Raw genomic sequence first — 24,125 nt, forward strand, 5'->3', positions numbered from 1 at the left:
CCCAGCCAGCGGCAGGGCAGACGCAGTGCGCGGCGGGTGCGAGAGCGGTAGTCAGGACTTTGTGCTTCTTTCCTGCCCACCCCGGCCCAGCTCGGCCTGCGTCTGCACATCAGCCAGCTGGAGGGGGTTCGGCAGGGCACCCCTGCACCCCCTGAAATGCAAGCCTGCGCCTCCTGGTCTCCTGGTCAGAGCCAACTCGTGCCCGGGTGGGGGGCTGCCAGGAGCGCAAGTGAGCTCCCTGCCCCTGGCAGTGTGCAAATCAGACTGAAGGATTTCTGTACGTTGTCATTCCAGACTCCCAAACCCCCACCTCTCCTCTCAGCTCAGTACCCGCAGAGGAACGGAGACTTGCCTGGGGGGGGGGGAATGCTCCCCCTCCCCGCCCTGGGAGGCATCAGCGGGTCCCCTCTTCCCACCGACCCCTCCCCCAGCAGGCCAGCGACCATCCCTCCTTTCTCCCTCGGGTGCTTTGCTGTTTTTGCAAAAGCTGGCCACATCCAGAACTCTCCCTTCCCTTAGCTTGTGGGGACACTTCCTCCCACGGGTGATCCTAGGTTTTCTGGGGAGAGAAAGGGGAGGATAGTTCATTCCTCACCGCGGTCCCTGTGGCACGGCTCCTCCGGGCCCCGCCCCCAAATTCCCAGATGCCCTCTGATCCTGCTCCTCAGGTTAAAGTCCCTGCACCCACTTCCCTAACCCCATCAGCAAGCAACTGCTTCTCTTCCTGGGCGGCAGGCCGCATGTCCATCTTCTGCCCTCCAGATCCAGACCTCCTGGGGTCACCCCAGATCCCCAGCTCCTCTTCACTAAGCCCCTCCCAGTCTGTGGCTCAAACGTCTTTAAGGCTCACACGCTCCCGCCACCTGCTGAGCCGCTGCTCCCAGCCGTCCTGTCTCGGCAGCCTCCCGAGAGCACGCCCACCCAGCAGCCAACCTCGCCGGCACTGTCACCCCAGTGCTTTAGCCCAAGACACCCACCCCAACAGTGGTCACCACTTCCAATGCTGGACAGACCTCCTGTGGCCAGGCCCAGCCTGGCAGCCACCTGTCCCTGGTGGCGCTAGAGCCCTCCCAAGGAGACTGCAGAGGGAAGATGGCGCCATGCCAAGCCCCTCTCTCCAGAAGCTTCTACTGCTCACACAAGAGGATGCAGACTGTCTGCTCAACCTGTCTTTAAAGCCACATCCCAGAGGCTCCGCACCGACGGTCCCAGCCACCCCTAGAAGGCTCCAATTCACTGCAGACGCCGGCACCGGCCTCCCCGCGCGGGGCGGAAACGCAGCTGCGTGGACAGCTCCAGGCACCAAAACACGCCAAGGGAGAGGCCCGGGTCTGGAAGAGCAGGAAGGGGGCTGCTTCCCCACCGCTCCCCTCTACTCAGTCCTGGGCTCTCCGTCGGGCCTTGCTGGCAGGCTGGGGGTGGGCAGGTATAGAAGGCTTTCCCCCAAGCAATATTCTTCTCTGGACAACTGCCCCCTGCCCACTCCTGCTCCTGGACCCCATCCAGCTCCAGTGGCCACAGGATCCCGCTGGCACTGTCCACCAGTCTGCTGGGGTGGGAGGCACTGAGCAAGCAGAGGCAGGTTCCCTGGGCACTGTCCACACGGGAGCTCCAGACCTTCCTCTCTTAGCCCTCTGTCCGGAAGCGTTTGCCCCTGACTGGTCCCTGTCAGAGGGTCACACTTGATCATCCAGAAGGGTGGCCTCGAACCCACCTTGCAGAGGACATTTCAACCACCATCTCCTACCCTCCCGTACTAACACATCAACAGCACCCATAACCCCTCCTACCACTGACCCAACCTGCCTCCCTACCCCCGACCACCCAAAGCCCCCCTCCCCCACCATTTCAGGCAAATGACAGCATCACCAAGGAGCCCTCTGCCACTGCCCGGCAGAGTCTCCACCAGCACTGGGACCCAAAGCCGAGGGGCGTCGCTGCGGACACCTCCTCCCTCGGTGGGCAGGAGGGGCAGGTCGCAGGCGGCGGAACAAAGGCTGGGCGCCAGGTGCCCTGGCCAGCAGCTGCGGGCCAGGGGGCTGGACGGAGCACCGCACGCCGTGGGGCGGGAGCGGGAGCGGGAGCGACAGCGCGGTCTGGAGATGTGGTGGTGCTCCTGGCGCGGCGGGGACCGGGCGCTGGTGCAGTGGGCGCGGTGGGCACCCAGGGGGTGCGGGGGCTGCGGCAGGCAGGCGGGCAGGGAGGCAGAGAGCAGGGGGGCCACGCGGCGGGGTGGGGGGCTGCTGCAGCCGGGGCGGGGGGAGGGTGGGGGAGGAGGGCAACGCGATTGGCGGGGAAGGGGCTTGCCGCAGTGGGCGCGGCAGGCGTGGGGAGGGGGTGGCAGCAGACGGGACTCGTGGGGGCTGCGGCAAGCAAAGGGGAGGGGGATGGGTTTGACGGAAGAGGAAGGGGGGCTTGCTGCAGGAAGGGGGCTGCGGCAGGCGCTGGGAAGCACAGGAAGGGATGGGGGTGGGGTGGGGTGTTAGGATGCTGCGGGGATGAGAGGGACCCGGGGAAGGGGAGGTGGGGAACTGTAGGGGAGAAGAGGTGGGGGGTGCTGGGGTGCGGCCACGATGGAGTGGGCATGGGGACTGGGCGATGGGCTCCTGATGGGAAGGGGTGGAGAAGCGGATGGGGACGTGGACGGGGGCCACGATGGGCTTGTGGTGCGGCTGAGGGTAGGGGCAGGATGGACAGAAGATGGGGCCGAGGCAGTGGTGATGGGGGACAGGGGTGGGAATGAGGATGTTGAGGCGGAGGGAGTGAAGGTAGGGGTGACAAGCCTGGGGATGGGGATGCGGGGGGGCGGGGGGCGGCCGGGGAGATGGAGATGGCTTGGGTCCGACGGCTGGCTGGAGCCCAGGCGGGGTCACCCAGCCCGGATCCCAGCCCCGCAGACGCCACCCGCGCTGTGGCCCGAGAGCCCAGCGCGGCGGTGGCGGCGGCTCCAGCGGCGGCGTCCCAAGCTGCGGTGGCGGGTGACGCTCCGGGCGGCGCGCGACTCCGGGTGCGGGCGCGTGGGGGGCCTGGGGACCCGGCCGGGGGAAGGCGGAGGAGCAGGACCGGGCCGGAGGGCTCGGAGGCGGCGCGGGCGGACGGGAGCCGGGAGGAGCTGCGGCCACCGCTGCCCCGGCAGCCCCGCCACCGCACTGGCGCGCACGGCGAGGGCGGCGGCTCCCGGCGCGGGGACGCGCCTCCTCCCGCAGCCCCCGCCCCGCCGCGCTCGGCACCGCCCCGTCTCCCAGGAACCCGCGGGCCGCCTGCCCGCGCCCCCTGCGGCCCGCGCCCCCCGCGCCCCCGGGCGCTGCTCCCCATCTCCGGGCCGGGAGGACGGGCTTGGTCCCTGCCGCAGAGCCGGCGCCCGCCTGGGGCTCGCTGCTCCGGAGTCAGGCCCATCCCAGGATGCTGGCGGGGCCTGGGGGGCGGGGGGAAGGGTGTCAGGTTTCTCCCCGGGGTGCAGAATGGCAGCTGACCACCTGGGAGCCCCCTCTCCTGCTGACGACGACCAGATCCCCCCCCCCCCGGGTACTCAAAGCCACCATCAGTTACCCCACATCCCCTACTTAGCCCTCTCCAGCCTCCCAGTCTCTCACCTCAGTGACCTGGGCCTCCATCCCCACTGACCTCCTTCCCCTAGGAAACAGCAAACCCGACCTGGGCACAGTCCATGGGCCGAGCCCTCACCTCCTCCCTGGGCACGAGCCCGCTCTTGGGCCTCTCCCTTCCTCCTAGGACACCGGGATAGCTCTCACCAATAGCCTCTACTCCCTGGAGCCCTGGTCTCGCCTTCCCCCGGCTGCCACCCCCCTGCAGAACACCACCCTCACCCACTCAGTAGCACGTCTGTGTCCTCTGTCAGCCAGCCGGTAGGCACGGACGCTTGCCTGGCAGGCAGCTCTTGATCCAAGTCCCCTCTCCAAGGCCTCAGCACCTCAGACCCCAGAAACGGCGGGATTCACAGGTAACCCACGAGGCTGCTCTCTGTGCTGCCTGCTTCCTGCTTGGGGACCTCCCGGGCAGGCCACCCTGCCAGTGGGCACCAGGCTTGGGGGTGCCTGGGTGAGGCCGGGGGCCTCATCCATGTGGTCACAGCTCTGGCCGAGGGGCCGGGCCACCTCCAACTAGCCTCCCCAGGATTGCTTCAAGGTTCCCAACTCATGCCATGGCCTCAGAACAGATCAGGAGGAAGGGGACCCTGGGTCTGGGCCACCTGTGACCCCAGGTCTTGGTTGCAGGGCAGGGAGCGCTCCCTTGGGGCCCAGGGCTGAGTGCTCCCCCGAACCTCACCCATCAGGCCGAAGTTAGCCCTGCTTTCTCATCCTTGGCCCACGCTGGGCTGCAGAGAGCACCCCCGCGGGCACGTGCACACGCCAGTCCCTGCTGGGGGCTGGGCAGTGTGGGGCTCTGCCTCCCCTCCCCTGGGGCCTGGGGCAGCTGAGGGTGCCCTGTGAGAGGTCCACAGGGAACAACCTGGAGCAGCAGGAGGGCACACTGCAGCTCAGAGATCCTCTCAGCTGTGTTCCCCACGAAGACACAGCGCAGGCCCACCCATTCACCCCTTGAATGCCCAACAGGCAGAGGTGGTACGGACTCTCAGCTGGGCCAGAACCCCGAGCAGACCCTCCAACTGACGGAGCCCGTGGGGGCACACTGTGACCTGGGCCCACTCTCAGCTCAGGCCCCATAGATACGACCAGCAAGGGGCAGAGGGCTCGGCTGACCCCCTCTCACCCAGCCACTTCCCACAAAGCCTGGTAACCACGTCCAGAGTCTCGGCCAACCTTGGCCTGGCGTCCCAGCCCGTCGCCCCGATCCAGCTTGTGACCTGCCACGTCCACTAACTCTGGATCTCAGCGCCCTTCCCCCTTGCTCGGCCCTCTTTCCACGCCCACTCAGCTTTCCCTCCAGGAAGCCTTCCCCGGTCCCTCGGGGCCACAGCACCTGCTCGTGCGGGCAGCCCACCCCGGGGCCTTCCCCAAGTCCCAGGTGGCCACCCTCCGTGGCAGCAGGAGCACCACTCTGCCTGCTGGCGGGCGCCTCCACTCCCCTTCTCTTGCCTCCCTGCCCAGCACCCAGGCCAGACCTGGGTCAATAAACAGCTACATATGAAGAAACCGTACAGAGAGACTCTTTGTCCAGGGCTGGCATTGAAGGCTTAACCCCATCCCGGCCCCAGCACGGGAGTCTCAGACCTCCCTGACCTCACCCCTCCCCAGGGGCAGCAGGACAGCCAGCGGCGTGCTGGTGCCATGAGGGGGTTCTCGGGGTGCGTTTGCTCCCCACAAGGGCTCCCTTGTTCTGACGGAGACCCGGCCCCCTCGGCGGGAGATGGAGGACTTGCGGCGCTGTGCAGGGTGTTACGATCGGGCCCCTCTTTCTCACTCTACCGCGGATGGGGCGACGCAGGAGCTGAAGTGCCCAAGGTCACTCAGCGTGGTGTGGCCGCCGAACAATGCTGGCCTCCCCCACCCCTCCCACCGCAAGACCTCCCCTGATTCCAGTCCCGGGGGGGTTCCGGGGCAGGAGGGCGGAGGCGGAGGCAGAAGCAGGCTCGCTCCGCTGCGTGGCGAGCAGCACACGGCCAGCCCGCCGCCTGGGGCCCGCCATCTCCTCCCCTGGCTGACTTGGTGGCTGCAGCTCCGCCCGCCCCTGCCCTCGCCACCCCAGTGAGGGGGCTGGAGATAGAGGACAGAACGCAGGTGAACGGCAATTTAAGATGAACTGCATTATTTCTTAGTATAAAAAAATCTGGCCCGAAAGAATTGAAAGAAAGCAGGGACTCGAACGGAATTTTGCACACCCCTGTTCAGGGCTGCACTACTCCTAACAGCCAAAAGGTGGAAACAACCTGAGTGTCCATGGAGGGAGGAATGGAGAAGAAAGTGTGGGCCATCCACACGATGGGATATTCTGGAGCCTTAACAAGGAAGGAAGTAGGACACCCGCTACCATGTGGATGAACCCTGACCTTGAAATTGTTGTGCCGAGTGAAAGACGCCAGACTGAAAACAACAAATCCTGTATGATTCCACCGACATGAGGTCCCTACAGTGGTCAGATTCACAGAGACAGAGAGTGGACGCCAGGGGCGGGGCGGGGGAGTCAGTGTTCCATGGGGACAGAGTTCCAGTTGGGGAAGATGAGAAAGTTCTGGAAACGGAGGCTGGTGACGGCTGCACGACAGTGTGAATGCATTTAATGACTTTCAACGATACACAAAACCAGCTAAAACGATAAACCTTTTTATGCACATTTTATCACCAAAAAAGCAAGCACCCATCCCCCCATATTTGCAACACACACTAAATACGTGGGGCACGCTTTCACTAAAAGCGTATCTGTTGTTTACTTCAAATTAAAATATTCAGGACACACCTGCACTGTAAGATTATTCACTGCCTGGAACACCAATTTAACCGGATAGCCTGCAGTTTTATCTGCTAAATCTGGCGGTCCTTTGTGGGGTGTGAAGAGACGCCTGACTGAAGTCACACAGGTTCCCATCCTGCAACCCCGGGTCACATGGCCCCGCCTGGGGTCCTCAGACCCACAGCCCCAACCTCCTCAGAGAACACTGGGCCTATCTCAATGAACAAGAAGATACGATCACACCCATCTTACAGATGGGAAGACTGAGGCTAGGAGAGGTTACGTGACTTGCTCAGTGTTTCAGACCTGCTACCTAATGTCGCTGGCCCCCGTGCCTCCCTGCCTTCATTGAGGTGGGGGAAACGAGAGCCCAGGGGCACCTGGGGCCCACCGGCAGCCTGGAAGTCCCAGGCATGGACATGAGGCCTCTCCTGGAACACGAGGGCCTAGTGGCAGAGCCAGGCCTGGCCACTTTCACTGGGGGACGGACAGCTGCCTGGACGCTCCTGCCAGTAGCACAGACCCACCACCAGAGACAGCCCCCATCAGGCCCTGCTGAGCACAAAGAGAGCTCCCAGACCTGGACCAGTCAGGTGACCTCCCCAAAGGTGGAACGGTCCTGGGAGCAGGTGGGAATGTTGGGGACCATCCTATTCCCTGCCTTCTCCAGCTCAGTTTCTCAGGGCCGGTCAAGCTGCAAGCATGTCAGAGGAGGGCCAGGCCCCTCAGGAAGGGGGGAATTCTGCCACCCCAGGCATGAAGGGTCTTGGCCCCTGCCCTGTCCAGCCCTGTCCAGCAGGTGAAGCGCACACATAAAGGCACACAGCTCTGGACAGAGGTGGGATGGTCCTGCCCAGGGCAATCCTGGAGCAGATGGCCGAGGGGATAGAACTAGCTCCATCCCCAGAGAGTAGCCAGAGGGCTGCTGAGAAGGCCCCACACGCCCCCGGCGAGGAGAGGCCCCTCTAATGCAGGCTGCCAGACTCTAGGCCCAACTCCAGGTTGACCGTGAGTGGGGGTCCTGCCGCACCAACTCCTATCCCCCTCCAACCTCTACAAAGGGCCTGTGCTGATTTCTGGTGCCTCCACCCATGGCTCTCTTCCAAAAGCCAGCTGCCACCCTCCAACGCCACCCAGAGTCTCTCATCACGGGCTGCCGTCCAGGACCGGCTGGGCCAGCTTTCCCTGCGCCGCTCAACTACCAGAGAGCAGGGCAGGCCGGGCAGAAGCGCGGACACCACACAGTGTGGTGAGGGAAGCAGCAGTGGGTGACGGAGGAAGGGCAGAAGCCTCTCCAGCCTAGATCTCTGACCCCGGCCAGGGGTCCTCCGCCTGCCCACCAGGGGGCACCTCCCCCACTGCCCCGCTGGAAGGCTGGACTCGGGGACAGCACAGGCCCTGGCTGGGCACAGGGGGCACCGGTTCTCACGGCTGTCCATGCAGCAGGCTACCAGCCCCACCGGACAGAAGAGCACTGTGAGGCTCAGAGGCGGTCAGGGATTGGCTCAAGGTCACACAGGAAGTGACGTGGGCACTTGAACCCCAGCAGGCCAGGTTTTGGCTTCCTCTGGAGACCTGCTTCTTTCCTAACACGATGACTCGAGGGACAGTGGCTCTGGGACCGTGCGTGTTAGGCCTGCAGGCCGTCTCCCTCAGAGCCACAGGTCACGGTGCCCCTCCCTCTCGTGAGGTGTCGCGGACTCTCTGCCTCCAGCCAGCTCCTCTCCTCCTCCTCTAGCTGTGCTCCAGGCCTCCGACTGCAAACTCTCAGGATCACAGAAAGTGGGACCAGAGAACGGCCCAAGGCAGCGGTCCTGGATGGGCAGCCCAGGAGGCTGGGCCCTTGGGCGCCCTGCACGGGGAGGGGTCTTAGCTCTACAGCCCCGGGCCGGGGGTGTGATCGCAAACCTCCTGCGTCTGTCTAAATGCCCTGGTTGCTTCTCTCGACCTCTTACAAAGTAACACGGGTCACTGTGGCCAGGGGGGCCACAGCTCACGGGAGACCCCCGAGCCTCATCCGGTCCCTGCGCCCCCGGTACGGTTTGTGGCTGCGTGTCAGCAGGGAGAACAGCCCAGCACACAGGAGGAGCTCAGGGAGCACTTGCTGAGGGATGCAGAGAGACTCGGGCTGGAGAGGCCCCGTCACCCCCCATGCCCCTCACCACCCCGCCCCCGCCCCCGCCGGCTCTCCCGGCTGCAAACGCGGCCCGAGCACAGTCTCTGCTCTGTGCCCTGAGCCCACGCGACTGTGTGCAGAAGGCCGCGGACCCTCTGCAGGGGTGTAGGAAGTAAAGAAGTATGCAGAGGATCACAAAGGAAGGCAGGCGAAGTGCAACAGCGATCAGACGATGAGAAAACAAAGGTGCGACGGGGTGCCTCGCGGGCTTTCCCCGCAGCAGGATCCGCACGGCCCGGCAGCACGTCCAATACCAGCCGCACTCTTCAAGTGGCGCGGGGCGTACAGGGTATTTCGAGGCGCCGGCGGCAAATGAAAAGGGATGCGGACGCATCGGCAGCTTCTACTGGCAACGACGGCCCAGATTCTGGAGCACCATCGCCCCTTGCTCCCAGCAACAGAGAATGCTGCATTCTGGGTGGAGGTTAGCACAGACAGAACTGTAATTTCTTTCTCGACCAAGTTCACGAACTCCCTGAATTCTTTCCCTGGGCCTCTCCGTGCACCCCAGTTACGAACCCTCGCCTCAAATGACCTGCCTTCACACCTGTGTCCGTCCACCACAGTTCGCCCTCCTTCTAGAGCTGACCCCACCAGCCACACTGCAGGGCTGTCCTGGCCCGGCGAAGACGGGTGCGCCCACCTCTGCGCTCCGCGGGCCACTCCTTCCACCCGCCCAGAGCTTTGCTTCAAGTACTTCTCATGAGCTGCTGCTGGTATTTCTGGAAGCCGCCTCCTAGCTGTTCAAGAGTGTCCGGCACTTCTCAGCGTCCCTGGCCACCCCAACCCCACCCCTAAGACTCTGTGACGACCAAAAACTGCCCCCCCGGTTAACTGCTCCTGGTTGGAAATACCACCTTATCCTATGCCTTTAGCGGTGTGTGTCTGGCCTGCAGCAGCCCCACGGCCCCCAGCCCCCCAGATGCACAGCGATAGGGAGGTGCCAGTCCCTGGGTCACTCGGAGGGAAGGTGCCGAGACATCTGGGTATCAGGAGTGTGGTGTGGGCAGCCCGCGGCATGCCAGAGGAGGAGGTCAGGGAGTGGGGGAGCTGAATGAAGAGGCTCATCCTTTCAAAATAGCTGCGTTGGTCCAGTGTGTCCCATGCTCCATGACAACCGGGGGTGCGAGTGATCATCTGAGCCAACCCTGGCGATGGGTGGCATCTTCTCTCTCCCCGGGGCCTGGAGGGGGCCACAGGTGGGCGGGATGGATTCCCTTGGTCCCCAGAGCCAGGGATGGGCACTCAGAGCCCCGATGCTTGAGGACACACTCAGATGTCACACACAGCTCACCATGGGGGTCTACAGGGCTCCATGTGGCGTCAGACACTGAGGTCACGCTCAGACACAGGGATGGGCCTGGACGGCCACTGGCAGGCTCAGGAAGGGGGTCCTCAGTGTTGGGGATGTTGCCTGAAGCTATGCAAGGGCCACCGACCCAAGATTCTGGTGCTGATGGGGAGGGAGCCTGGGGAGGCACCCCACCCAGGGCCCGGCCGCCCACCAGGGAGGGAGTCGTGCTGGCCTGTCCCTTCAGGGGTCGGCAGCACCGCCACCGTCCCAGGACTGACCGGCCGGGGAGCAGACGAGGCTCACGACACAGCCAGTGTCCACGAGCTCCAGCCGCTCAGTTTGGGAGGGAGCCCCAACTGAGTTTCTCACTAAACTTTGATCTTCTGGGAGGCAGAGCCCATGGCTTTTCATATCTGTGTTCCAGAAACCGGCAGAGGGTGAGCACACAGCGGACGAATGCATGGAAGGGTGGAGGTCCTTGCCCCCCGCCTGGCCAGCCTTCCTCACCCTCACAGGGAGGCAGGGCAGTGGGGCTCAGGCGTTCGGTGTGCATCGGCATGACCAGCTCTGACCTTAGGAGGCCCTCCTGTAATCCCAGCGGTCATGAGGGCCTTACCTGGGCCTCACGTGGGCCTAAGGGTTTCCTGGCCCCTTTCTCTCCTGGGCCTTCCCCAGCCCCCCCACCCCGGCATGAAAACCCTCAGTTCTCGGGGACCTGCCATCTCTCCTTGCACCTGTAGGTGCTCTGGAGCCTCGACCCCCAGCTCTCTGTCCCCTGGCTGGCCTCACTCTGGACCACATACCCAGCGCCTATGGGACAGGGCCGCACAGTGCCCTCCTAGTGCCCCTGAGGCAGGTGTGCATGGCCTGCCCCCCCCCCGGCTCCTTTCCAGGGGACCCCTCTCAGGGTCCATTACCCAGTACCCACACCAGACGCCGCTCAAGGGACAGGACTCTGAGCCCTGGGGACTCCTTTCTGGGACCCAGTTTCCTCATCCACACGCTAAGTGGCTAGACCAGATGGTACTCAGCCCGCCCTGCAGACACCCCTGGAAGGACCACCGAGGGGTAGACCAGAGGAGGCCAGGGCGAGGCTGAAGGAAGCAGGGCCTTGGCACCTCAGCAGGTGGGAAGGAGAGGCCCAGAGCTGAGGCTCCTGTAGGGCCCCCCTTACCGGCCAGGCCAGCCTGCTTCCTCTATCCTGGTCCTCCGGTTCCCTGCGAGCTCACAGCACCCCCCCCCCCATGCTGAAGGTCCCCTGCAGGGCCCAGGGGCGAGCTCACAGCGCAGCCCACCCCCTCCGTGCTGAGGGAAGCTCGCTCGTGGCTGTTAGCTGGCCCTCACCTAGCACCCCTGCAGAGCACTAGTGTCTGGTGTTCTGTCTTCCCACCCTCAGCCCCTACCTGGTGGGCCCACAGACAGCCTGGCCTCCCCTGTGAGACACAGCAGGGGTGGCGGGCAGGGCTCTGGCCTCTGGGGGGCTGAGGTCAGGGCAGATGGCAAGGGAGCAGGATTGATGGAGCCCCTCGGGGCTGCCCTGTCACCCAGCCAAGCCTCCAGAACCCAGGGAGCACTTAGCACAAATGAGCAGCGCGCCTCCTCAGCTGGGCCACCGTACGGGCGGCTAGCTGTGTGCGGGCCCCTTGCTGTCGTCTGCCTCCCTGCGGCCCAAACCCTGCACCGCCTCCCTGCGTCTCAGCCCCACTCCCTCCCCCCGGAATTCCACCTGGGGGCCTGGCCTGAATGCTGTGTCCCCTGCTTGGCGGCCCCCCACTTGTAGGTGGGGACCCCGAGCCTGTCGGAGGAACACTGGTGTCGCTGGGTAACAGTGACGTTAGCCAGGTGCCCCCACTCCCACGGGTCAGAAGGCCGGCCCCCCTCATTGCCCACCCTGGTTCTGGGCCATGACACAAAGGAGATGCGCTGGCTCAGCAGTTCCAGGCACAGAATGTCGGAACGGGTGGTCCCTGGCCCTCCCACCCCGACAGGGATGGAGGAGTTGAGGCTCACAGGGGCCGGAGACGAGCCACGGACCCAGCGGCAGTCAGGGCCCGGGCCCGTGGTCTCTAAGCACCCCCACACCACGGATGTGCCCCGAGAAGCTTGTGGGCGGCAGGGGTGCAGAGCGGGCCAGGACTCCTCCCCGCAGTCGCCAGGGCCCCTGAGCCTGCAGCAGACACGAGGAGGCGTGGCCCTCTCCCGAGGGGCCACGGTCACGAAACACCTGGGCCCAGGATCGCCGTTGCCAGACAGAAAGTACTGAGAGCATGGAGCAGATGTGCCGGGCCACCAGCAGCCACAGGCCACACTGTGGCCCGATTCACGCGCCGTGGTCCTAACCCGCAGGATACGGGAAGCTGCCCGTATCTGAGCACACGGGCTTTGCAGAGGTCACTGGTTAAGATGAGGTCACACGGGAGTTGGTGGGCCCCTAATCTGATAGGACTGCTGTCCTCACTTCTATAAGGTGAAATCTGGAGGCCGCACAAGGAGAACCCACGTGAAGATGGAGCCAGAGACCTACAGGCCCAGGAATGCCAAGGACGGCCAGAGAAGCTGGGAGAGCCTGGAGCAGACCCTGCCTCTCAGCTGCAGGACGAACCAGCCCTGCTAACGCCTCAATCCCGAGCTTCCAGCCTCCGCAATGCCAGATGAGAACCTTCTGTTGTGTAAGCGGCCCGCTGCCCGGGGTCTTACGGCAGCCCTGGCAAAGCCGGTGTACTCCCGACCCCCGGCACCCAGCCCAGGCCTGGCACACGGGAGGTGCTTGGAATCACTTACTGCTGAGGCCTGCCCAGACTTGGGGCGCACCCCAGGGAGCAGGGGGAGCTCCAGAGTGTGGGTGGCTGGGGGATGCCCAGGGAAGCGGAGCAGCGGGGCCAAGCCCCCCAGGGAGGATGGAGCCAGCCACGTACTGTGGATGGGCACGGGGAGGACCCACTTGGTGGGAGGGGGTGTGTGTGCCAGGAAGGCGAGCCAGCCAGAAGCTCGTGGGAGGTGACCCCACAGCCACGGGCAGATGAGGAGATGGGATGAGGCTGACCTGGCCCCCTCAGGGGCTCCGAGACCCACCCACGATTCTAGGATTCCTGCTGGGAGAGCACGTGTGCACCCCTCCCACCCACAGCTTCCCCGGCATCCACAGCCTGTCTGAAGACAGTTGAGGGGGCTGGCGGCCTGGGCCCTGCCCCGCAGTGTAGAGGACACAGCTGGGAGGCCATGCCTGCCCTCACCTCACACCTGGCTACCATGTGCTCCCACCTGGGAAGGTGGGGTAAGGCCTGGGATGGGAGGGAACACCCCCCCATCTGTGCCACCCCTACCCCCAGGAGACTTCCGGCAGCTCAGGGCACTTGCCCGGGCCTGTACCGGCAAGAAAGGCCGCCAGCGACCGCGGCAGTGAGGAGCCGGGCTCCAGGGTGGGTGGCCTCAGGCTGGAGCCCTCCTGCTCCCGGGCCCGTTTCTTCTCCCAGATGTGGCCAGTGAGCTGACCCCCGGGCTGTGCTGACAGCCATACGTGATCAGGGATGGCGCCAGCAAGGAGACAGTGGCTGGGCAAGGGCTGAACTAGGCAGCGGGGCCCAGTTCCTCTGCGCCCCTGACTCGGGCTGGGAGTCTTGGTGTGAAACCACACTGAACCAAGCCAGGTCTTGGGAGGAAGAGTCTGGGTTATGAGAGAGGTGCCTAGCCTCTCGCTGCCCGGGCACGTCCAGGCCTGGGAGTGGTGGATGCCGGTCCCACGCCCGAGCTGACTCCCGGTGGCCTGGGGTGAGCCCCCCCCCCGGCCTGTCTCCTGTCCAGGGCCAGCCAGGCGGACACCCGCGCCTGTGGGCGTGGGCATCCTCCCACGGACACGGACACACCCACACCGGCCAACCGTGCTCTGCTCCGGGCTCTGAAGCCCGGCCAGCGTGTCCCCAGTCCCTCTCCCAGGAGGGCTCTGTGGCCCCGAAGGCCCGCCAAGCTCCGGCTTACACTGTTCCTTCATTAGTGCCCGCACGGAGCCAGACCGACCTCTCCCGTCTCCTAGGCTCACTCGCCGCCGGATCAGGCCGTTGTCCGTGACCCCCGGCCCAGCGTGGTGCTGGGGACATGCTGGCTCCTTGCACTGGCCAGTGGTCCGCAGCCGGGCCATCCTGGGTACACCCAGGGGCCGCCTGGCTCACGCTAGGGGGCCTGGGAACAGCCCTCCTTGGCAGCGCAGAAGCCGCAGGCCCCGAGGCCCGCCGAGGAGCCGGCCTTCAGCAGGCAGAGGATGCGGCCCAGCTACGCCCTGTCCCGATGGACGCAGGGAGGCCAGATCAAAGGCTCGGGAGGAGTTCTGGTTCACACATGTTCAAAGCTGGCCTGAGAGAGGGAGCCAGGCATCAGGAGAAGGCAGCTGGTGGTCCACCATGGCCTGGCCTCGGATTCCTGTTTCAGGCCTCTGGACTGTGAGGGCTCGAGGCCTCCAGAAAACTCAAGAGCCCAGGACAGGGGAGCAGTGAATGACACAGGCTTTGGGGTCAACAGACTGGGCTGCAGTCCCTAGAGCTCCACGTGGCCTACGTGCGCTGAGCAGTTACGTGGCTTCCCTGGGCCTTGGTTTACTCATCCGAAAGTCAGGTCTACAAACACCCTTCCACGTCTGATGTGTCAAGCTGACAATAACGAGAAGACACGTGCACCGGGCCTGGGTCCTAATAAGGGCTCTCAAGGCTGGACGCCACTGACCGAGGGGGTCTGCACAGGCCCGCAGAGACCTCGGGGCAGGGGCAAGGGGGAGAACATGCATCGGGGCCAGCTGGGCAGTGCGTGGCGCCGGTGCTCCTCCTGGGGACCGTCAGGGGGCTTGTGACTCTTCCTCTGTCGCCGGTGAAGAAGCAGAGGCCGGGAGAGGCCAAGCGGGGCGGGAAGCTGGTGCAGCAGGACCGACATCTGAACCGAGGCCCAGGGAGGATGGGAGGATATCCCTCCTCTCTCAGGATCATGGCAACGTGTCCAGCAAGGTGCTCAGACCATTGCATCATCCAGGTGGCCCTGCCGAATCCTGGCTCCCTTGGGCCTCCCCCCGTCTCCAAGCTGGGGATGATGAAACCATAGATCCTTGAATGGTGGAGGGCCAGAGGGCAGCACGGCTCGGGGCTGAGGACCGCCTGGGGCCCTGGGCCATGAGCCAGGCAGCTTGTGAGAGCCCCACAGACCACAGCTCAGGGACAGATGCTGGGTGGGTTCTTTTGGGCCCAGCCAGGATGGCCCTTTCTGGGGTGTGGGGAGCAAGGCCAGGGCTTCTGAGGGCGCTTCCCCAGAATCTCTCACCACCCATGCAGTCAGGCCCATTTCTGCCAATGGGCCTGAGGGGTGGTCCCTGCTGGGGCTTCCACGGCCCACTGGTACCCACCCATGCTGGCAGGTGGGCCTCAGCCCCGGGGCAGAGGGGCAGCCAACCAATTCTCATTGCATGGACAGCCCCCTCTGACCTCCAACCCCCAGTGCTGGACCTCTAGACCCCTCCTCCGCCGCCCAGGCCCTTCGTCTGCCCCCGCCCACCCTGCGTGGCTTGGCAGAGAGTGGGACACATGTGGGTCCCCAGCAGTGCTGACTGAGAACTTCCTTGGTGCCGGGAACTGGGCCAGCTTCTGTCGCTACGGCAGAGAAGCGTAGAGACAGAGGTGGTCCCTGTCCCCAGCACCTCAGGAGGGTGAGAGCCATACAAGGGAAATCCCTCGAGTGTTGGGAGGCCGGGCCGGTGTGCAGAAATGTCTGGGAGCCAGGAGCAAGCTGGCTGGCGGGGGCAGAAAACCTGCCAGCACCAGTGGGCGTGTGTGACTCAGCACGGGGCTCTGCGTTTGCCCGGCGCCCGGCAGAGGGGCCCTGGGCGGGCTTGGACTCGTGGTCTCACTTTCTCTGAAGCGCTCTGGCCCGAGGGAGTTCTGGTTCACACACGTGGCCGCGAATCCCCCAGGCCCGCTTCCTCACCTGTTAAATGACGACAGCTGTCATCACTGACTGCCAGGCTTGGCCGTCCAAAAACATCCCCCCAAGTCCCGAACTGGAGCCCTATGTGCCCGACATTCCCCACTCTCACAAGCCCGCCGCCATTCCTGGCCCCCAACAGAGGCTGTAAGCACCACCCGCAGACCCAGGGCCATCTCCTCGCCTCCCAGCCGCTCCCCCGGGGCCTGGGCCAGCTGAGTCAGGGTGGGTTAGCGCCAGGCGGTGACCCCAGGGCCCGGCGCTGGAGAAGTCTGGCGGCCAGGCCCCTAGGAGAGGGGACCCAAGCCAGGGCGCCCTGAGAGGCGCGGGCGGCACGGGGCCACCAGAGGGCGCCTGGCCCACAGAGGCCAGCCCCAGTCGCAACAGGAGGGGACACTGGGCTTGCTGCTGCCCTGGGAGGTCACCCTGTATCCTTTGCTCCACGTGGCGCTGGCACTCATCTCAGAGCCTGGGCCCTGTAGGGCCCTCTGGAGTTCCAGTGCTCACTGGGGCTTTAGCCACAGGGGGTCAGGAAGAGGAGCTCTGCTGAAGAAGCCCTTGGCCCTAGGATGGAGAAGCCTTGGGGCTCCGGGAGGAAGGGGTCCTGGCAGGGAGGGCAGTGACCCTGCCCAGAGCGCAGTCCCTGGCGTTCCAGGCCCGGAGGAGGGTGGCACCTGAGCCCTGATCAGCACGATGCTGGGACAGCTGCTGGGTAGCCATCCTCGCCCAGCTGGACCCATCACACTCACAGACTGCAATGCACTTTGATCGTCCGGGGTCCCTAATCCACAGCATCCCAACTGAAGGGGAGCAAGGCCCAGCCCCCAGCCCCCAGCTCAGCCCCAGCTCAGCATCCCATTTGCCCCACTCCCTCGCAGCCCTTCGTAGCTGCCCAAACTTGCCACTCTGTCTCTTGGGCCTAACCAGGACAGAGGCCCGTGGATTCGAGTAAGTTTAGGATGGTCCCTAAGGACACAATGGCCAAGTGGGAGAGGGTTCAAGGAGAGGCACAGGGGAAGGCTTCCATCCAAGATCTGGGGCTGGGGGGGGGGGGCAGCTGCTCAGTCGACCCTGAGACCCAGGCCTGGGGCAGGATCCAGCGGGAAGGCCAGGGACACCCAGGCAAAAGTTCCTCTGTTGGTGTGGGAAGAGGGGCAGTGGTGGGCAGAGAGCCCCCAAGCTCGCCCCAGGCACCCAGGCATGCCCACCCGTCCCACCAGAGACGCAGTCCTGACAGTGACAGGAACTCTCAGCAGAGGGAGGCACAAGAAGGCCTGCTTTGGGGTCCTTGGGTGGGGGCGCTCTCCAGAACCTTGGGGGGGGCAGCTACGTCAAAGGATCTCTCAAGGCAGCCCTCTGTGTGTCTGACCTTCCAGGGGCCAGGGGGCCAGAACCTGGCTGCCTTCCCCCCACTCCCCAGCAAGGCAGGGCCATGGACCTCACTCTGATCCACGCCTCTGTCATTCAGAATTCCTGTAGCCGGGGTCATTCCCTGTCCCCCGTGTCACCATTTGCGCGGAGCCCTTACTTGCACACACTGCCCCCTAGTTTGGGAGCAATCCCCTCCCTAGAGGAATCTGGTCTGCTCTGCTGCTGTCCACTGTGTCCCAGGCACCCCACACAGACCCAGTGTGCTTCCCCACACATTCGCAGTTTGAGGAGCCTGGGGGTCCGGGTGGTCCCAGGACACTGCACTCCACCCCCCACCCTCACATATACTGGCTCCAAAGCTCAGAGGCTTGCAGGGAGGGGGTGGGCAGGACTGCGGGCAGCTGCAGGCCTGAGGATGCCTGGGAGGGTCGACGCTCTTACAAAGAAAAGACAGGGCCCCTGGGTGGGATCCAAGGCACCGACCACCTGCAGCTCGACTCCCCCGCCAGAGGCAGCCCAGAGTGCCAGGCCGGCGCGCCAGCGAGTGCAAGTTCCCTGGGCAGGAACCCTTGCTTACTGGCTCGAGGTGGCAGAGGGCGCGCCTCGCCCCCACCCCCAGGCGCACAGCTCGCACCCTACCTCGCAGGGGCCCCACTCCCGCCAGGAATGGGGGCCTCTCATTGAACCCACCTAGGCTGCCGTTGCTGGGGATCCCACAGGAATCCTCAGGCCCGACCCGAGGCGGCTCCCGGAGAGGCCCGTACAGCCAACTGGGAGTCCCCAACCTGAGACCGCCGTCAGCTGCGCCCGGACAGCCAGCCCCGCAGTCAGCCCAGCGCGCCCCGGGGCTCGGACTCCCGCCCCGCCACCGCGCTGGGCCGAGCCAATGGCCGAAGACGCCCAGCTCTAGCTGTGGCCCTGGAGGACGCTCCCCGCCGGGGACCGCCCAGCCCACAGTCCCACGAGGAGAACTCCGCGGAGAAGGGGCCGGTGTGCGTGCTGGGGGCTGGGGGGCGGCCGAACTGAGCGCAGGAGACCCGGGCGGCACTCGGAGGCGAGGGCCCGAGGGGTGCAGGCGAGCAGGGGTACGGGCGGCGCGATCCGGGTGCAGGGCAGACCAGGGGAGAGCAGGAGTACGCAGGAGAGACCCGGACACGCCGGGGTCCGGGGCCCCCGGTGCCGCGCCCTCACTTACCCGAGATCTCCGCCTGGGGCACGTCGCTCAGGCTGAAGCCCTTGGCTCCGTAGATCTGGCGGACTTCGCTGCAGCTCCGGCTCTTGCTGGCTGGGTCCCCGCGGGCGCAGGCGGCCAGCGCGGCGGCCGCGCAAAGCAGCCACCAGCCTCGGGCCCGCAGCTCCATGGCGGGGCCGGGGCGCCCCGGCCGCCCGCCCGCGCCTCCCTCGGATCCCGCCCGGGGCCGCACAGCCCCCGCCCGCGAAGGGCAGAGCCAAGGTCCCGGCGCGTGCGGCTCGCGGTCCGCAGGAGGCGGCGGCCGAGGAGGCGGCGACAACAAAAGCCGGCGGCGCGGGGCGCGCGGGGCGCGAGGTCCGGCCGCTCGGTCGGGCGGCACAGAGCGCGTCGGGCGAGCGCGCAGTCCCGGCTCGGCGCCTCCCCTGCCGGCGGCCCGGCCCCTCGGCTGCCGGGGAGGGGGCGGGGCGGGGCGAGCAGGGGCGGGGCGCGCGGAGCGGGCGGGGCGGGGAGCTGCGCGGCCGGGCGCGGCGCGGGGCGCGACGCGGGGCGCAGCGCGCGCTCCTGCAGCCCCCCCAGGGACTGGACCCGCCGGATCGCGCAGAGCTGCGGACCGCCCGAGGGAGGCGGGGCGGCCGGGGAGCGCGCGGGCCGCGGCGGGGTCCCCGAGGGCGGGTCCCCCACGCCCAGCGCCCGGGGCGGCGGCACCACCTGTGGGGGCGGGGGGCGGGGGTGCTGAGGCAGGGCTTCCCCCGCCGGACGTGACATCACGCCTTCCGCGCGCCTATCAGGGGCTTCCCCGCCCCCAGCCGAACTCGGCATCCCTCCCTTCTCCGCCCCCCTCGCTCCCGCCCTGCCTCCCTGCACCCTGGCAGCGCGCCCCGCGCCTCCGCTCCCGCAGCGCCTCCTTCCCCTTTGCGCGCCGCCCCCACTGCTCGCCTGCACCCCTTTACCAGCCCCTCGCCCCCTACGTCCACTTCAGTCGCCTCTCCCACGGCTCCAGCGCACACCTGAGGTTTATGTGGGGGCGGATGGGGGGCTGTACGCTGGAAACTCGCTGGGAGACTAGACCCCACCTTTCTCAGCCCTGTACAGAGGCAACGGACGACTTAGTTATTGGAGATTGTCAGCCGCTTTTTGGTCCCTCCGCGTGGGTCCTGGAGAAGCAAATGTGACCGAGGCAGAACGTCTCTATTGGCTTGGGTCGCTGGGCGGTGGCAGGTGGCCTCTTGGGGCCAACAACAGGTCAGGTAGCCTGGGGGATGAGGAGAGGGTGCAGGCCAGAGAGCTTGACGGGAGAGCTCCCGGTGAGGCTGATGGGGCACCGTGCACGATGGTGCAGTGAGTGGGCAGGCAGCGCCCTTAGCTGCAGAGGGGAGTGGGGATGGGGGGGGTTGTGGGAAGGGAGGTAAGAAGCGAGGGCACCGGTGTCTGGAGGGCTTCTCCGTTTCTTTCTTCCCCAGCTGCTGCGCCCCTCCCCTGGCCTCCTGCTCTCCCCACTGCCATGTGGGCAAAGGCCTCAGAGACCACCAGGCCACCAGGTCATGAACCCAGATGCCTAACTGGCAGAAATGGGAGGAAAGCAAATAAGTCGGCACCCTTGGTGGTGCCCCCTCAGGAGGACACTGAGATGACCACCACGTGGCACCGAGGGCCTGGACCTCAGAACTCCCTGCAGGAAGCAGCCCCCTGGGGCGCTGCCCATACCTCCCCACCCCTGCCTGCAGGCACACCAGCCCTGTGGGCTGTGGGGTGGGGGGCGCTCCATCCCTCCCCTGCCTCCCTGAGCAGTTGACTCAGCAACCCCAGAAGGGGCCTGGGGTCTCCTGCCCTGCTCCCTTCACCCAGAGACACCGAGTCATTGTATGGAGGGAGGTTGTGGGGACCCAGCCCAAGTGCACAGACCTCCTGCCCTCCCCACGCACCTGCTTCCTCATCATGTTGGTGACTCACAGAGCCCCCCCGCCCCTCCCCCCGAACAGTGCACACACACAAGCCTACTCCTTCTTGCCCACGCCTGGCACAGCCGCCTGGCCACCTCCCCCCACCACACCACATGCCTGCCTGGCTCAGGCCACCCCTGGGAGGATTAGGAGCACTGGCCCAGGCCCTGTCTATAGGAGCTCACCTCTGGCCACGGCCACGTGCTTCCAGGTCAGGCGGGAGCCTGGACTGGGGCTTAAACCTGCCTGAGGGTCTTTCTGTCTTGTTGTTATGGTGATCACTGTTGCCATCTCTTAATCCAGCCAGATTGGGAAATTCCTCAGGGTGGGGTCGGTGTCCAGTGCATTTCCGGGTCTTCAGACAGCAGCGTGGCCAGAATGTCCATGGGCCACGCTTACGTGGCAGGTTTCCAGGACGGCCCTGCTGGGGCACCTCCTAGGTGTAGCATGGCTCCATCCCCCAGAGAAAGCCTTCCCGCTCCCTGCGAGGTCGCTGCAGTAGCCCTCCGGGCAAGGAGAAGAGCTGTGAGGAGAGCCTCTCCGTGGGGCTGGCACATGGCCGGGGGGGTGGTCAGCAGGTGGGGTGGTCCTCCTGGCTCTGCTGGGGCTGCACCTGCCAGAAAGCCTTGATGACAAGGAGCAGGGAGGCCAAGCACAGGGGGGTGGTAGTGGCCGCTAGGCAGTCACCGCGGGAGGTGGCTCTGCTGAAGGCTGCCAGATGTGGGGACGGGGGCTGCGGGGGCATATGGGGAGGGGGTGCTGCCCGCGCCGCAGAATCCCTTGCCGTCTTCTCTCTGGTTGTCTGGCCCACGGAGCCTTCCTTGCCCCCCCACCCAAGGGGCGTCCTGAGGTTTTGCAGAGGTGAGCTCTGGGACTGTGGGAGGCCGAGAGCTCCATCCCGGGCCACGAGCCCCCTGAGCAGCTGCCCCAAGTGCCGGCCCGGCCCTCCTGTTCCCGAGACCCGGGCTGCCTCGGGCGGCCGCTCTGCACGTTCGATTTCGTGCCGGTCTAGGACAGCCCAGGACGAGGGATGCCCGTTGGCCAGGCCAGGGCACAGCTTGGCGCAAGCAGCTGGGGGCACCGGGAGCAGGGCCGGGTCACACTGGGGAGGGAGCACCTGAGCCCTACAGGTCCGTGTCACCCTGTTCACCAGCCCCGCATGCCGTCACACGCGGCCTCCGTCAGCTGGGCAGGAGCCACTGTGGGTTGGGTGGGTTCACCGGGGGGAGCCCTGGGGGCGGGGGTGCGGGGCTGACAGAGCCCTCCCTGTGTGTGCGCCTTGCCCCAGCCATGGGGATGGGACCACCCTTCCTGCTGGGGGGTGCCGGCCTGTCCGCCATGGGCGCACACGTACGGCAGCGCCGTGGAAGGTGCCAGCATGCTGGTTGTTTGCACACTCATAAAAACAGAAAATGCCCGGGTTCCTTGAGCCAGCGGCGTGTGACGGACACTGGATTTGCCCTGCTGCTGACACCAAGCGAGGAGCTGGGAAGAAAGGGGCCATTTAGAGTCATGTCAGAGGAGGTGTGCAGGCTCCCCCACATTTCATCTTCTGGAGGAGCGGCCTGAGTCCTGGAGGGCCCGTGCCACGGCTCAGGGTCCCTCTGCCCTCCGCTTCCTGCTCTGCCCAGGAGGAGTCTGGGCACACGGGGCGCACTGCTCAGAGGGGGGCTGAGCTCGGACCTCGGGCTGTGGCCGTTGGTGGCACTCCTGGGGAGCAACAGAGATCTTTTTCTGTTGGGCCTCGTGATGACTTGGTAACCCTGAAAGCAAGTTTCTAATTAGACTGAACAGTTAAAGTCACTTCCATCCATGTGTGCCCACTCAGAATGTCACTGCGAACTGTGTCCCCTGACAAGGGCCGAGTCCTGCTGGCAATAAGATGTGTGGGGTCAGAGGGCACAGGGTGGGGGTGGCCGGGCAGTAACACCCTGACCCGTGGGGGGGGGGGCCTGGGAGGTGGTGTGATGCCCTGGGCCAGAGTGGAGGACACAGGGTCCCTGCAGCTCTGCAGGACGCTGGGGACCCGGGGGCGGCAGGGGGTGCAGCCTGCTGGAGGAAGGGGCACACAGGGCGTGGCTGATGGGCAGGGTGTGACACTGGGCCTGGGGGAGGCTTGGCCAGGCAGGGCTTTCTGCAATGGCACTCAGAGTCTCTAACGGACAGAAGCTCAAGCTGTCGGCCTCTGAGTGGCTCTGCAGGACCTTGGAGACAGGAGGTGAGCCACCCTCTGGCCTTCACTGCCCCACCTCTGGATGGAGTCTCTCATATCCACTCATTGAACTGTTCTCTTGTCCTTAGGAAGGACCAGGGCCCAAGACCACCCCCAGGGACTGCTCCAGTGTGGAGTCTGAGAAATGCGGCCTTGGTGTGACTCTGCTGGACCCTCAGTGGGACTCTGGAAGCTCCCCCCCCTTTCCCCCCCCCCCCCCGGCCCCCCAAGCCTAGGCCTGGTTTGCACTCCAGAGAAGCTCGGCTCTGAGTCTTAGTGGCACAGCGCCCTTGCTCCCCAGCCTGGCAGGCTGCCCCTTGGGTCAGGAGCCGGGGAGAGCTTGCAGGACGCAGAAAATCTGGGTGCCATTATTCTGCAAACATAGTCCTACCTGTACCCAAGCCCGCCTCTCTCCAACCCCTGCTGGGGGCAGTGGATCAAGGCGAAGCTCCTCGGCAGCCCGCTGGGCTCAGCAAGCCCTTTGATCAGCCAGAAGTCTGGGCATGCCTTTCTCATCCACAGCCAGGGGAGGGGAAGCCGATGGCAGCGCCAGGCTTGGTCACCCACAGGGGCGGCGGCGGGGCCGCACCTCAAGGAGGAGCTGCTGGGGGCGGTTTCTCAGGTCTGAGCACACAGCCAGCTGGAGGACACGGCCCCCACACTCAGCTCTGGCCTGCGGCCGGCTGCGGTCCTCCCGGGGCTCCTGGAGGAAGGGGGAAGCCCGGACCCGGGGCGCCCAGGCACAGGCTGACGTGTTGGGACAGAGCACCCGTGTGCCCGGCACACAGACACGTGTGCACGGCCCCCTTGGGCGCCGGGGCCCCGGAAGCTCGCCGCTTTCCTGCTGGGCCGGCTCTCCCCTCCCTGCGCCTCTGCCGACCCCGGCCTCTGCAGCTTCTCAGTCGGCCCGGCCAGGCCAGCTTCAATCAAAAGCCTGCCTTGCGCAGAGGAAAGCCTGAGAGCTCTTAACCGCCCTGCATCTGGGCCTGGCCCTCTCCCGGCCTCACAGCTGACCTGACCGGTCCACTAAACCACACCAAACTCTTCACTGCTCCCCAGACGTCTTGGGATTACCCCCAGAACCTTCTCCTAATCTCAGGGCAGGCCTGAGAGGTGGCTTCCGGCTCCAGAGGTTTGGAGCTGAGGGGCTTTGTGTCCAGCAGATGTGGGTCCTGAGACCTGGCGGGGGTGGGGGGTGGGGAGAGTCACTCTTTGCTGTGTGAGGCCACCCACTGTCCTTTTATTACCCTTCCCAGGGTGTGGGCCGGCCTGTCCCCAGGGCATGCTCAGTCCCCAAAACAAAGAGTGGTTTCCAGGGTGCAGATGAGTTCCTGTGGAGGCCCCTCCGGATGAGCTGGCTGAGGGCAGGGGCGGCCCAGGCACTGGGCCCTGTCCTGCCCACACCATGGCGACCAGCAGTCCACCATGAGGCCAGAGGAGAGCCTGGTTTCCGTTTGTCATTTTTTAAAAAGGGACAAATCAGCATCTAAAACAAGCCACCAACTTGCTCTTCGGAAGCGGTACCATTGCTTAAAATTGCGTAGGCTGGGTATGGCCAGATGCATCCCAGATGCTGGGCATGCGACAGGTCTCTGTGGCAGCCATGTACCCCCTGC

The 24,125-nt window shown here is 65.6% G+C and overlaps 1 protein-coding gene across 2 annotated transcripts in view; it reads right to left on the reverse strand.

Annotated features, from left to right (window-relative positions):
* The window catches only part of GPC1 (glypican 1), a 28,977-nt gene extending 10,255 nt beyond the window's left edge, over nucleotides 1-18,722 (reverse strand). Inside the window, exon 1 of one of the 2 annotated variants that reach the window (XM_032389688.1) lies at nucleotides 18,361-18,722. In XM_032389688.1, coding sequence (XP_032245579.1) covers nucleotides 18,361-18,526 — 166 coding nt within the window. In that variant the 5' untranslated portion in view covers nucleotides 18,527-18,722. Of the gene's footprint in view, nucleotides 1-3,593; nucleotides 3,613-18,360 lie in introns of those variants that run through there. The other variant, XM_032389767.1, reaches the window with a different exon arrangement.
* Nucleotides 18,723-24,125: the final 5,403 nt, after the last annotated feature.

This window comes from Phoca vitulina, unplaced genomic scaffold (genome assembly GCF_004348235.1).
Source record: "Phoca vitulina isolate PV1807 unplaced genomic scaffold, GSC_HSeal_1.0 scaffold1, whole genome shotgun sequence".
NCBI lineage: Eukaryota > Metazoa > Chordata > Mammalia > Carnivora > Phocidae > Phoca > Phoca vitulina.